The sequence below is a fragment of the Leopardus geoffroyi genome, chromosome C2 (genome assembly GCF_018350155.1).
Source record: "Leopardus geoffroyi isolate Oge1 chromosome C2, O.geoffroyi_Oge1_pat1.0, whole genome shotgun sequence".
Taxonomy (NCBI): domain Eukaryota; kingdom Metazoa; phylum Chordata; class Mammalia; order Carnivora; family Felidae; genus Leopardus; species Leopardus geoffroyi.
The window spans coordinates 80,587,226-80,601,788 of record NC_059333.1 but is presented as its reverse complement, the minus strand read 5'-3'; the positions used below and the strand labels follow the sequence as shown (position 1 = coordinate 80,601,788).

Below are 14,563 nucleotides of genomic sequence, written 5' to 3'. Positions count from 1 at the left end.
AGGACACCCAGGTGAGTCTGCCTAGAGACAAGGTCAAACTCTCCAGGGCTGCTTGACACCTGGTTCCTGACAGGGCACCCGTGCCCACTCCTGCCCTGGCACTCACCTCATTTTCCAGCCTTGGGTGCTCCTAGCTGCCTGGCCTTGGTCCCCCCGGTCTGACTTTCCTGTGAGCTTGTCCCCGGTGTGGTGTCAGCGATGCCTTATCTTTGTTCTGAGGTCCCTGTGTGTCTCTGGAATTGGCTGGCATTCTCCATTCAGGTCACGCCTTCCCCTGCCTGCAACAGATCCCCTCTCCCCCTCTCTCCCTCTGCCTTTTCCTCTCTCTCCTCTCTGTCTCTCCCTCTCTCTCTCTCTCTCCCTCCTCTCTCTCCCTCCTCTCTCTCCCTCTCTCCTCTGACTCGCACTTACACACACTCATAGGAACCTGACAGAACAGAATCTGTCTTCTTCCTGAAAAGATCTGTTCTCCCAGTTCCTTCCTTTATCCTGTGTGGCTGGCCCCAGCTCTTCAGAGAAAATAACTGGGAAGCTCAAAAAGGTATTTGTATCTGTGTGTGTGTGTGTGTGTGTGTGTGTGTGAGAGAGAGAGAGAGACAGAGGGACAGAGAGAGAGAGAGAATGTGTGTGTGTGTGTGTGTGTGTGTGTGTGTGTGTGTGTCTGTGTGTGTGTGAATGGTGGAAAGGGACAAAGTCTAATTTCTCTTTAGTCTCCCCTGCCAGATGGCTATAGTTTTCTGCTCGTCTTCAGGACACCGGCAAAAAGACACCAGTGAAGCAGAAACAACCCACTAAGAAGGCAATTCTGACATCTACACTAGGAAAGAAAAAAGGTCCAAATCCCAAAGCCTCAGACAGCCTGCAAACAGCAACAGATTTTCCTGCGAACAGAGCCACTGGCCAGGAATGGGAGGGAGCCCCAAGTCCTATAGTTGGCTAGTGGTTCTCCTCCACTTAAAAGCAAAACTTGTGCTGTTTACCAGCTCAGAGTGTGCGGAGATCTAATTCAGCCCAGTGCGGCTCCATCAACAGCAGGAGAGCCCGCACCCTATGGGTATAGAAACACCTGGGCCTGTGTTACCAGCCTACACCCTGAGATTGTGGAGAAATGCAGCACCAGATCTAAGTCGAGCTGAATAATAAGACAGTTACTTCCCCACGACAATGACAACCAATACTCAATACGGAGATAGACGTCTGGGCGTGAAAAATAGATTTTGCGGAGAAGCTTTTCTGTGTCAGGCACAGCGCTAAGCATAAGCATGGTCTCAAGTACTCCCGAGGATTTGTAAGGGTCACCCTATTGTACTCATTTTACAGATGAGAAAACTGAGGCTCAGAGAGGTTCTACACCTTGCCAAGATCATCCAGCTCTTTTTTACTCCTTTGCTACTACCGCCAAGAGTTGACATTTGTTGAGCCCTCTGTGTCGGGGACTGTTCTAGTAATGTGTTAATTTCCTTCAATCATCTTTATATCTCGTAGAGTTGGGTAGTAGGCTTAGCCCCATTTTACAGATGAGGAAACCGCCCAGAGAGATTAAGTAGTATACCCAAGATCACACAGTTAGAAAGCGACAGGGGACAAATTTGAGACCTTACCCATGGTCTGGCACTGCTCCTCACTCATATAATGTGTCTGGCATTTCAAATACAGCATCCACAGGGAAGCTCGACTCGAGGCATTCTGGAAAGAGCAGTAGGCTCGGAGTCCGAATTTAGCTGTAATCTTTCCTTTCGGTGCGAGCTGACTGTGCACCGTTGGGCCCAATACTTTATTAACATCTCTGATCCTGCTTTGCGTCGGGGAAAGGAGGCTTGCTATGAGGCTTCAGGGTGATTATGTTTGTGGAAGTGCTTTGCTAGCTGCCTGGTGGTGTATCTGAGAGAGGGCCCCCCGCCCAGTCTAACCCAGGTCGCAGACACAGGTACTCTCCACGCTTGGGTACTGCTGCGTTGGCAGATTTGGGGGAACAGGGGTTTGAATCCCACCCCCCCCCCCCCAGAATTCTTCTTGCCTCCGTTTTCTCTCCAGTTTCTCTATTTTAACACTTTCAAATGTCAGTCTTGCCAGGCCTGGCATTAGTGAGAGGCTGTGGTCGATAATGTGGGTGCAAATATATGAGATGAGAGAATATGTTTGAACTCAGGCACTGTTTTAGCAAAATGTTGCTTTCTGTTTCAGGCAGGGTAGGGGGAAAAAAAACGTTTAAAAGTCCCATTAAGAAGCCTCATAGGCTCCTCAGACATCAAATAACTCTCGCAAAACAACATTTTAATGATTTAAGTGTAAATGAATCAGAAACACATGGATTGCATTTCTCTTGGAATACCCCAGGGTTTTTAAACCGAAGGAGAAAGAACTTGGCTCAAAGCACAGTGTGCTATGCAGAGGGCCCTGCCCGTCACAGACATTCCCTCTATTCATGTGGCAGCAGGACTGGCCCTCTCCTAATTTAGGGCACATACAGGAATATGCAATCATTTGTTCTGGGCACAGAGGGAAGAGCTTGGGAGAGAAAGCCATCAGCGTCTCCTTGTAAGTGTCATAGAGCACTTGAGCTTCCCAGAATAATTTCCTGGCCAGATTTTTTCAAGGCTGCCAATGTTCAATGGGAGGCATTTGAAATACGTTCTAAGCCAAAGTTCTGCCAATAGACAGCAGATCTGATATGTGTTTCCCTGGGAGTTCGCCAAGGCTCAGATGGAATCTGCATGAAAACAGGAACTGTGTGTGGCTGGCTCAGTGAATGATCTGGGTGAGATTCAGGGAAGTTTCCCATTAGACTAGAAGACATTGGTGATGTTGTCCTGACCTTTTGATTAAAAAAAAAAAAAAACAAACTCTCTGAAGTATCATTAACAGACCATGAGAAGTAGGAGGAACACAAGGGAGATTGGTCTGGGAGTAGGCTTGGTGTCAGTAGGCTAACTTGTATGTGACCTTGGGCAGCGACTTTCCCGGCTGGGGGGAGGGAGGGGAGGGTCATCTGTTTGCTCCACTATAAACTCAGGGATTGGACCCCGCTGAGATGATGGAACACATATGAATGTGGATGCGAGAACTGTGGAATAACCCTGCAGTGAAGGTAGTTGCAGGGGTTGCTCTCATGACCTACGAAGAGAGTCGAGTCTAGAGCGGCCAACTAATCTCGACACTTGCTTTATCTGCGATCATCACACATGACATTGCTCAGGATTCCGTCGTGGGTATTCAGAAAAATACTTTTTTAGAAGATTCACCTAGGTTTTTAAAAGTTTGACAAAAGGCTTAAAATATACATCCAATCAACTAACAGTACCTCATTTAGAATCCTAAAATGTAGAACAACAGAGGTGGGCTCAACAGCCCCAGGTTAGAGTGCAAGACAGGGGTCAGAAATACAGCACTAAGAGGGTAAATGTGACAGCATTCCTACCACTAGAACCGGGCTTGGTTTATATGTTGTACCGAGTATTTATTATATACGACTTCTGAGCCGAGACTTTCTGGAATCCCATGAATGTGCTAGAAAATGTCAAGTATTTGGGCAATGGGATTTTGTTGGCAAAGTCGGAAATCCAGGCTTCCTATAGAATATCTAAGAAACTGGTAAATAGCCCCAAAGATGGCATCTTATAATTATATTTTGGGTTATACAATACATTGACTATGTTGAAAGCCATTGCTTCAGAGCCTATCATATTTTTAGAATAATATGGGGGGGGGGGATTAAAGAAATACCAATCCCTAAACTTCATCCCAGGAGATTCAAATTCAGTGAATTTGGGGTGGAGAGCCTGAATCTCTAATTTTAAAAGCTCTCCTAGGTGCACCTGGGTGGCTCAGTCGGTTCAGCGGTTGAGCGGCCGACTTCAGCTCAGGTCATGATCTCATGGTTCGTGGGCCCAAGCCCACATGGGGCTCGCTGCTGTCAGCGCAGAGCCCGCTTTGGATTATCTGTCCCCCTCTCTCTCTGCCCCTCCCCGGCTCGTGTTCTCTCTCAACAATAAATTAAAAAAAAAACATTAAAAAATAAAAGTCGTCATGGCATGTTTTTGCCTATCTGGGTACATACACCATAATGGTACATCTTATCATTGATGGCGTTTTATTTTAGTTTTTATTTATATATATATATATATTTTAACAATTGTAAAGATTTATGCACCCAACATGGGAAGACCCAAACATAAAGCAACTATTAACATAGAAGAAGAAATTGATGACAATATTGGTAGGGGACTTAAACACCCTACTTACAACAATGGACGGATCATCCAAACAGAAGTTGATGGCGTTTTAGATTTGATGAAGTATCCTTAGCATGTGCCAGATGCTTCCATATACATTATTACATGTAGTAGTCACATATTTTTACAGAGGAAGACACTGAGGCTCAGAGAGACCGTGCCAGTAAGAGGACAACTGACATGTGGAGTCTAGGCCCCCTGACCCCGGATCCAGGACTCTTTCCCTTCATCTGCAGCTCCCGATCCTGCCTGTGGACTTTGAACACCCATGAGCCATGCTATCACGTGTCTGCAAGAGTTCAGAGAAGGCAAAAAGCGTATCTGTTGAAAAATAAACTATTAGGCTCTGTTATGAGCTGAAGTGTGTCCTTCCTAAATTCGTACTTTGAAGCCCTAACCCCCAGGACCTCGGAACATGACAATTTGGAGATAGAGACTTGAAGAGGTGATTAAGCTCAAATGGGACCATTGCGGGGAGGGGTGGGGGGCGATCTTACTGGTAACTGACGTCCTTATGATAAGAGGAGATTAGGACACAGACACCACAGAGGAAAAGACCATGTGAGGACACAGTGAGGAAGTGGCTATCTGCAAGCCAAGGAGAGGTGCCTCAAAAGAACACCTTGAGCTTTCACTGGAAAACACCTGCCCACACCTCGAGTTTGAAGTGCTGGTCTCCAAAACTATAAGGAAATAAATTTATGCTGTTTAAGCCACCAAATATGTGGTACTTTGTCACGGCAGCCCTAGCCCATGTTCTCTTACACAAGGGTCTCGAAAAGCAGGAAGCACATGCCAGCAGGGTGTCAGGCCGATTTCAGATGCCACGGACATGGGATTCAAAAGTGCTGGGGAAGCTGATATTCTGTTTGGTAGATAATAAGAGAAACCTCGACTAATGTTCAAAGAGAAGTTATTTTCCTCACATAGCAAGAAGTGAGGAGGGACATAGGTCTGGGGCAGCTGCTGGGCATTGTTTTCTTTCTTTTTTGCTCTGCCAGCCTTAGGCTTTTAGTCTCATGCTTACCACCTCATGGTCACAAAAAGGCTGCTGTAACTCTACATGTCACCTCCACATTCTAAACAGAAAAAAAGGAAGAAGAGGGAAAGGGAATTGGTGGACTTCTCCTTATGTCCCACAGACCAGAGTTGGGTCACATGGCCACCACTAACTGCAAGGGATGCTGGAAGTCCAATTCTTAGTTTTACAGCTTACATAGCCGAGACAGGCAGCAAGGAAGACAGGGGTTGGAAACGGAAATTGCATGAGTCAACCTTCGGTGTCTGTCACCACCATATGCCAAGAAAGTCCTGCCTTCTTCATTTCCCTTTCACTCCTGATAGTACTGAGAAGAAAGTCTGAGGGTGATGCCATTATGCCATAAATGCTAATTACCCTTTTATCAAGGACAGGCGGGTCCCAAATTCATAGTCTTGCAGAGGCCATATTATTCTTCTAGAGTTTAGCAATGTTTTATTCATTATTTTTATTTTTATATTTAGAGTGGCAACATACTTTCACATATATGGATTTCAGTTAAAAAAGAAAACAAATGTGGAGTAGATTTAAATAAAAATATAGGGGCGCCTGGGTGGCGCAGTCGGTTAGGCGTCCGACTTCAGCCAGGTCACGATCTCGCGGTCTGTGAGTTCGAGCCCCGCATCAGGCTCTGGGCTGATGGCTCAGAGCCTGGAGCCTGTTTCAGATTCTGTGTCTCCCTCTCTCTCTGCCCCTCCCCCGTTCATGCTCTGTCTCTCTCTGTCCCAAAAATGAATAAACGTTGAAAAAAAAAATTAAAAAAAAAATAAATAAATAAAAATATAAAATAAATAACAATAAACATGTTTTCATGTATATGAAAAAAATTATAAATGTGGCCAAATATTGGAAGCATTGCTCTAGAGGGAGGACACAATAGAAGCAGCCTGGCATGGCCTATGAGTCAGGATGCTGAGAACAGAGGTCACATTCTGCCCTAACCCACTGAGAAGTCTTGAGCTTTTTGTCTGTCCTCCTTAGGCTTTGGATTTCTAATTCGCAACGATGATGTTGGATTAGCTGTCTTGTTTTCGTTTTTGTTTTATTTTTTTTAAAGGGTATCCTTTCTCGAACACTTTAAGATCTCTTTGTTTCAGTGTGTGGAACCATACCCGATGTATTACTATCCATACTGGACTAATGTTTTAGATCTCAAAGTGGCTTTACAAAGAGGGTGTACTCTGGGATATAACAGAAGAAAGTATGTTCGAGAAGAACGCTTTCCTCTTGAAAATAACCATTAAAGGGCATGCCTTATTATCGGCATTTTACGTGTATGATTAATAATATTGAGGTGACGTAACAGAGGCCTAGAGAGAGAAATGTGTTGTCCAGGGTCACACTGAAATTAGGTGGTGAGCTGAGATATGAGTCAGAGTTTCCTACTCCAGTGCTCTTTTATGTTAGGTTGTAGGCCACTCTATTTGAAACTGAGTACTTTAAAAAGAAACTTGCTTGTTTTTCGGAAGACCCCAAATGACCCTTGCCTGGCCAGCACAGCTGGCTCTCTATTGCACAGTTTTATTGAACAAAGAGGTATGCTGAGGTGTTTGGACCTCCCTTTAAGAGCAAAATCTTCATGCCTCATCAGTTGCCAGTAGGCTTATAGATTCTAGAATCTACTTTGGGCTCTGTATCAGAGAGGATACCCTCCCCTTTTCCCACCTCTCAGCCCAACCTGATTCCCACCTTCTTCCTTATTCTTTAGGCTGGAGTCTAAGTTTATGAGTGGGCAGTGGAAATGAGTTAACTGGTCATACACATCAGCTTCTCTTGCTTCCTGCCTTCTTTTATTCAATGAAAAAAACCAAAAACTAGAAACTAGCCTTCTTTAGGTCCTCTGGCTCTCTCTTTACTCTTCTTTCTCTATGCTCCTTTCCAAAGAGGGATGAGGGGAGGATGTTAGGATTTAAACTCTGGCAGGGGGTGGGCGTGCTCTACTGAAACTTCTGACTCAAGGAAGCCCTGTCATCTAGCCCAGCTCTACTGGAGAGCTCAAGTCTGTGGAACCAGGAACTGGCCTCATCGGTAACACAGGGTACCTGGTTTTCTGTTCGATGACCTTGCAGGAGGACAGGTGATGTTTCAGGAATGATCCTGGGATTCTTAAGTGGTTGAGACATACACCATCTGGGCAGAGATTTTGCCCCTCCCAAATTCATTTGTTGAAGTCCCAACCCCCAATATCTCAGAATAGGATAACATTTAAAGATACGGCCTTTATTTATTTATTTATTTATTTATTTATTTAAAAAAATTTTTAACGTTTATTTATTTTTGAGACAGAGAGAGACAGAGCATGAACAGGGGAGGGGCAGAGAGAGAGGGAGACACAGAATCTGAAACAGGCTCCAGGCTCTGAGCTGTCAGCACAGAGCCCGAGGTGGGGCTCGAACTCCCGGACCACGAGATCATGACCTGAGCCGAAGTCGGACATGTAACCGACTGAGCCACCCAGGCGCCCCTAAAGATATGGCCTTTAAAAGGTAATTAAATTTGGGGCACCTGGGTGGCTCAGTTGGTTAAGCATCTGGCTCTTGATTTTGGCTCCGGTCATGATCCCAGGGTGGGAAGATCAAGCCCCATGTTGAGCTCCAATGCTGAGTGTGGAGCCTGCTTAAGATTCTTTCTCTCTTTGTGCTCACTCTCTCTCACTCTCTCTCTCTCTCTTTCCCTCGAATTAAAAGAAAAAGGTAATTAAAGTTAAAAAAGTGCTGTTGGGTGGTCCCTAATCCAGCATGACTGGTGTCCTTTTAAGAAACGGAGATTAGGACACAGATGACACCTAGGGACAACCATGTGAGGACACAGTAAAAAGGTAACCATCTGTGAGCCGAGGAGAGAGGTCTCAAAAGAACCCAAACCTGCCAACGCATTGATCTTAGACTTCCAGCCTCCAGAACTGTGAGAAAATACATTTCTGCTGTGTAAGTAACCCAGTCTGTGGTATTTTGTTATGGAAGTCCTAGGAAACCAATAAGCCCTCCCAACCTCCCTTATCCTTGCTCACCTAAGTCCATTTTATATCAACAGTAGTTTCTATTCACTCATTATGTCTTCCCTCTCCCAGAGGTTCCCCAGATGCTAAGGCCACAGGGACCAAGCAGATCCAACCACAGGACAGAGTTGTTTAGACCATAAGAAGCAAATGGACAGTTGGGGTAAGACCGTGGGGTGCGGTTGGGGGGCAGACTCGGATCATGGATGAGTCAGGGTCCTTACTTCCCTAACTCTCTACTGCTATTTCATGACTATTACTTTTCCACCCTCCTTCCAAATTCCCCTGCCCTTCTATCACTCTGGCAAACTGCTCATCGCTGTTACTGCCACCTTCCCATCTCTTGTTCCCATCCTTTGCTCCTTTCTTTAAGAACTTAGGCGTGTGGCACCATTGCTTACCTTTCCTTCCGCGTTCCTCCTGACATCCTGAGTGACCCTAGACCTTCATCCTTTAACATCCTCATCCTCAATGATGACTTCTTCCACTTGACCCTAACCACCTACTACATCCATAGTCACATCCACCTCTGAAGTCCTCAGCTCATAACAAATGCCCCATTTTCTGACCACCATGTCCTATCTTTCTAGGTCTTCTGCTCCTTCCATCACCCTACAGACTGCAGTAACAGTAGACTTCAATCTCATCAAGACATACTGTTCTTTGACACCACTCTATTTTCAGTCTATCAGGTCCTCCTGCCTTTACATCTTTTCTGAATCCCACAACCAATCGCCAGCATTCTTTTGCAGACGATTCTATTCTTTTTTTTTTTTAATTTTTTTTAACATTTATTTATTTTTGAGACAGAGAGCATGAACAGGGGAGGGTCAGAAAAAGAGGGAGACACAGAATCTGAAACAGGCTCCAGGGTCTGAGCTGTCAGCACAGAGCCCGACGCGGGGCTTGAACCTATGGACCGTGAGATCATGACCTGAGCCGAAGTCGGACGCTTAACCAACTGAGCCACCCAGGCGACCCCAGATGATTCTATTCTTTCTCTCCCTGTTTTCTCAGCTCTCCTCTTGCTTGAGAGGAATCATTCTTTATCTTCCTAGTGAATCATTAAGAATCTAATGAAAGCTAGATCTCCTGTCTGGAATACCCCCCATAAAGCCCCATAGTTCCATCCCTCAGCTCCTTCAACTCTTTCTAAAAGTGTCACCTTCTTAGTGATACCCTTCCTGACCGCTCTATTCTATCGCTTGTATTTCGACCCACACTCACAACCCCCAGACCTGGTTTCAGTTTTCTTCACGGCACTGATCACCAGCTAAGATACAATTTATTTTAATTATTATTTGTTTGTTACTCCCTTCCCATCCCATTGGAATAGCATAATCTCTAGGTGGGCAAGTAGTTTTGTATTTTTTGTTTACTGCTCTGTTTCCAATTCCAGGCCAGTGCCTTTGATTTGTACTTAGTAGGACCTTAATAAACATTTGTGGAATGGTCTTTCCTCCCAGGGAAAAATTTAAATATGCACACACTCTTAAAACTTAGCATACAATGTCTGGGTCTTGATGGCCTTTCTGAGGCCCTGAAACTCAGAAGCTTAGTGTTAACCCTTCTTCCTGAATATTTCTAATGCACTTCATGACTACAATTTTAAATGCTGTTGTATACTGATTACTTACAAATCTATTTCTGTAGCCTATTATCTCCCCACAGTTCCTCGCCCACCGATCAAGTGTCTGTTCACACCTCCATCTGAGGTTTCTACTGGGCAGAGGTTACTATCTTTCCATTCTCAGTTTGCTCGTTCTCCTGCACCACCTATGTTCGTGAACCACCATTAGCTCAGAAACTCACGTCAGATATTTGAGAGTCAGCTCCGATGTATTTTTTTCCTTTCTCCTCATGTGCCATTAATCAATAAGTCCCATTATTTGCACGTAAGTCTCTTGCAAATCCAGCATCCCCACCGCAACTGCACTCGTGGAAGGCTTCATTAATTCACACTGGCTTGTCTCAATAACCTCCTAATTGGTTTTTCTCTCTACAGCACCATTCTAAAAAAAAAAAAAAAAAAAAAAAAAAATCTCATTAATTCTCTCCTTTGTTAAACCTTTTCCTAAACGCCCTCCTTTGCTTAAAGAGTCAAATAAGAGTGTCTCAAAATAACATTTGAACCCTGAAGCCTCATGTTGACATGAGGTGCCATGAGATTGAAATAGTCTGCAGTGTTGAGACAGCATGTGGAGGGCAGCTGCATTGGCAAGTCCGCTGGGTCCACAGCACACTTTGCATGAGTGAGAAAAAAAAAAAAAAAAAAAAAAAACTGTTGTATAAAGCCACAGAGCTTTTGGTTTTTGTTTGTTTCTGTAGATGATCTAGCCTAGCCCAACTCACACGATACTCTTACGTCGAATTGCTCTTTTCACTTCTATATTCTTCCCCTCACTTAGGCACACACACTTTAATGTCTAGAACTGGTACCAAACTCGTAGTTTATTCCAGATTCCATCACACTCTTTCATGCATGCGTGAACTTATATACTTGGTTCTCTTGGTCTTTACTGCTATTTTCTTCCTCATTTTCTTACAGAACGTTCTCTAATTTATCCTTTGAAATCTTGCGTAAATGTCAGCTTTTCTGGGAGATCTTCTCTGATCACCCAGCGGAGAAGTAAATACTACCTTTGTTCCTTATACATACTTTAAATTATTGCATGTGTTACATTATAAAAGTGGTCAGCAAAGTCATGGTGATATGGCAGCTGAACAGAATGAGTACACGTCAGCTAATGAAGGGTTGGTGGGTTCAGAAGGGTGGACTATATTACCTGGACATCAAGAGAAATGGAAATTTCCAATTTCTGTACCCAATCCATAGAAATACTAAGAAAGACTAGAAATGAGAGAAATAAATGAATGGCTGCACTCAGAAGCAAGAAAAGGAAAGATCTGTGGATGAGAAAGTCTGTACAAAGAGGTCTGTAGATGAGAATTTGTAGCAGTGATCCGGGGAACCATCCTGACCATGGGAACTCATCCTGTGGGAACCCATCCTGACCATGTGGAAAGCCATCAAGGTCCCATGGGGAAGCTGGATTCTGACAAGGCTGTATCATGAAGTCACTTGTTAAGAAATAGAAACCACCAACACAGAAAGGGCACCGAACAAGCATCAACAGATATTTTTTTTAAAAGATTGTATATGGAAAAAGGATCATAAATTCAATAAGAGAAGAATGTTATGTAAGGAAATAGGGTTAACAGAAATGTAAGAGCAGCATTTTAAAATAAGCTATCTCTGGAGTGCTAAAGGAGGGTGTATCATCTATGAAACAAGAAGAGGAGAAAGATCTGAAAAAAGAATAGATTGAAACACAAAAGGAATAATTGGATAATCAGTGAAATTAAACCAATAATTTTGTATTTATTAAATATAATTATGTTAAGTACACGTATTAAAATTAAAAATAAAATGCAGTACTAATATGATGGCTGAATGGTCACAAGTGAAGAATTAATTAATGATCTGAAGAATCCAGCTGAGGAATTTCCCCAGATAAAGAGATCAGAAGTATGGAAAAGTAAAGGGAGTATAGAATCAGAAGATCCTATGTGTGGCTAGTGGAATTTTCATTAAAAATGGAATAAAGAGAAAGGAAAGGAAGAAATCTTTGAAGAAATATTGGTCTCATGGGGCTCCTGGGTGGCTCAGTTGGTTGAGCACCTGACTTCGGCTCAGGTCATGATCTCTCAGTCTGTGAGTTCAAGCCCCGTGTCGGGCTCTGTGCTGACAGCTCAGAGCCTGGAGCCTGCTTCGGATTCTGTGTCTCCTTCTCTCTCTGCCCCCACTCCTCCACTCTTTGTCTCTGTCTCTGTCTCTCTCTCTCTCTCAAAAATAAATAAACATTTTAAAAGAAAGAAAGAAAGAAAGAAACATTGGTCTCAGTTTTCCCAGAATTGAGACAAAACCATGAATCTCAGACCGAAAGGATCTACCGAGCCTCATGTGAGATACATAGATAAAATTATACATAGATTCCTTGCTGTGAAATTTCAGTATATCAGAGGTAGAGTTAAAATCTTAAAAATTACCAAAAGGAAATAATGAAAACCAGATTAATATCCAGATTTTCTGCCAGCCACCTGGAAACGAGAGGGAAGGAAAAAATATCTTAATGTGCAAAAGAAAAATCCTTTGAGCCTGTCATTCTACACTAGCCAGAGGATTATGTAAGTGAAGCTGAAAGACAGACATACTCAGGGTCTAAAAGCTTATCACTTGCAGGTCTTTTCAGAAAGAATCACCAGAGGATGTTGGAGTAGTATGGAGCACCAGTGAGAGAAAATGGGAAAGATCTATGTACAGCAACAGGAATTTATCTCCAAGACTTAGCACTGAGTGAAAAGGGAAGGTTGAAGGATGATATACATGTGTTAGGATACTATTTATTGAATGACAAAACAATAGGCTCACCAAACAATCCATATCTTGTACATATCATAGACATTTTGCATGTATTTTGCATATGTCTTAGAAGTAAGTGTGGGAAGGAGATCTAGCCAACGTAACCGGTTACGCGTGTGGTGGATGTGGTCAAGAGAGGCTTCATTCCTAGTTCCCAAACCGCAAGGCCTTTGGTGCCTGGTCAGGGGCGCTCAGGCAGCAAAGTGGCACAACCCAATTCACAATGATAAAAAAATCCTGCTGGGTATCATGAGGAAAATGGATTTGGAGGAGGGGAGGCAGGGAGGCCAGGTAGGAGGCTGTTGTAGTGGTTAGTTACAGGACTCATTCATCCATTAGGCATTCCTGGAGCCTGGAGCCTGTGAAAATGTTTTAATTAAAAAACATACAGGGGCACCTGGGTGGCTCAGTCGGTTAAGCGTCCGACTTCAGCCAGGTCACCATCTCGCGGTCCGTGAGTTCGAGCCCCAAATTGGGCTCTGGGCTGATTGCTCAGAGCCTGGAGCCTGCTTCCGATTCTGTGTCTCCCTCTCTCTCTGCCCCTCCCCCGTTCATGCTCTGTCTCTCTCTGTCTCAAAAATAAATAAAAAACGTTAAAAAGAATTTAAAACAAACAAACAAATAAATATATAATAATGCACTTGGCTTGGATTACATTTGCCTTTATACCAAGGCATGGCTAAAATGTGATTTTTATTCATGTTTTAGATGGATGGAGGGGCTCATAAAGGCAGAAGTGCCTAGAGCCCGCAAAAGTCATAAAGCAGCCATGATTGGGAGAGAGTAATGCTTGCACGGATCTGGGCGAGTGGAGCCAAGTGGACCAAGGCAAAATATGTGTTGTGATAAGAAGAGCCCGAACCTGGCCGTAAATGGAGAGTGGGGAATGAGGGAAGGGAAAAAGCAAAGATAGAGCTCCTGGAATGCTCACCTCAGGTGGCACCGGTACCACTTACGGAGACAGGGAAGAGAGGAGGAGAGCAGGTCTTTCCGGATCACCAGCCCTGCGTGCCACACCAGCTGTGGAAAAGTCACCACTGGTCCAGGATCTTGAAAGGGTTGAGGACTACCGCTGAATCTTTAGGCAACAGGAAGGCGGAAAAGATTTTTTAGCGAAGGCTGACATGATCAGACAGTGTTTTAGACAATGCATGTTTGGGGGCACCTGCATGGCTCAGTTGATTGAGCATCTGACCTCGGCTCAGGTCATGAACTTGAGGTTTGGTTCATGAGTCCAAGCCGCACGTCGGGCTCGCGGCTGATGGTGCAGAGCCTGCTTCAGATCCTCGGTCTCCCGCTCTGTGCCCCTCCCCCACTCACGCTGGCTCTCTCGGAAATAAATAAACGTTTGCAAAACCAGTAAAAAAAAAGAAAAGAAAGGAAAGGAAAAGAAAATGCATGTTTGATGAATGAGCACACGGGGGATTAAAGTGAGTTGGTCGGAGCCTGGAGGATATCCCGGGAGCTAATAATACCTACGTAGCCAGGCCCCCGATTCTCCTGCCGCTCCCAGACTCAGGAAAATGAAATGAGACGAAGGCAGTTTGGGAAAGAGCTGGAAAGACCTCCCAGCTCGACCCAGCCCAGAGCACAGCTTGGCTGAGGCTCGGGCTCATGCAGAGCACATGGGGCTTGTGGCTGGCTGTATTCTCTGGCCAAACCACAGGGCAAATTCAAACCCTTCGGTTGTCACAACACAGCAAACCTGAATGACCACGCTTTTTTTTTTTTTTTTTAAAGCAGGACCTTACAAACAAAATACTTCTTCACAAAAAAAAAAAAAAAAAACATCTCAGGAAAGCTGGCTACCCCTTAGGCAATTGTTATAAAGGTTGGGCTCAACCACAGCCTGCATGGAAAGGGCATAAAGC

General features: G+C 44.3%; 1 protein-coding gene and 2 long non-coding RNA genes across 7 annotated transcripts in view; 2 read left to right on the top strand and 1 right to left on the bottom strand.

The window, feature by feature from the left end:
• Window positions 1-512, bottom strand: part of MASP1 (MBL associated serine protease 1) — a 61,286-nt gene extending 60,774 nt beyond the window's left edge. The window contains exon 1 of one of the 5 annotated variants that reach the window (XM_045502631.1): window positions 107-512. In XM_045502631.1, coding sequence (XP_045358587.1) covers window positions 107-111 — 5 coding nt within the window. In that variant the 5' untranslated portion in view covers window positions 112-512. The remainder of the gene's footprint in view (window positions 1-106) is intronic. The other 4 variants (XM_045502632.1, XM_045502634.1, XM_045502635.1 and 1 more) reach the window with 4 other exon arrangements.
• Window positions 425-2,872, top strand: LOC123611117. Its single transcript, XR_006718444.1, has 2 exons — window positions 425-541; window positions 724-2,872. It is a non-coding gene; the product is annotated as an uncharacterized LOC123611117 (long non-coding RNA).
• A 1,060-nt stretch (window positions 2,873-3,932) lies between these two features.
• LOC123611115 lies at window positions 3,933-8,432 on the top strand. The gene is made up of 2 exons (XR_006718443.1): window positions 3,933-4,677; window positions 8,342-8,432. It is a non-coding gene; the product is annotated as an uncharacterized LOC123611115 (long non-coding RNA).
• The last annotated feature ends 6,131 nt before the right edge of the window (window positions 8,433-14,563 follow it).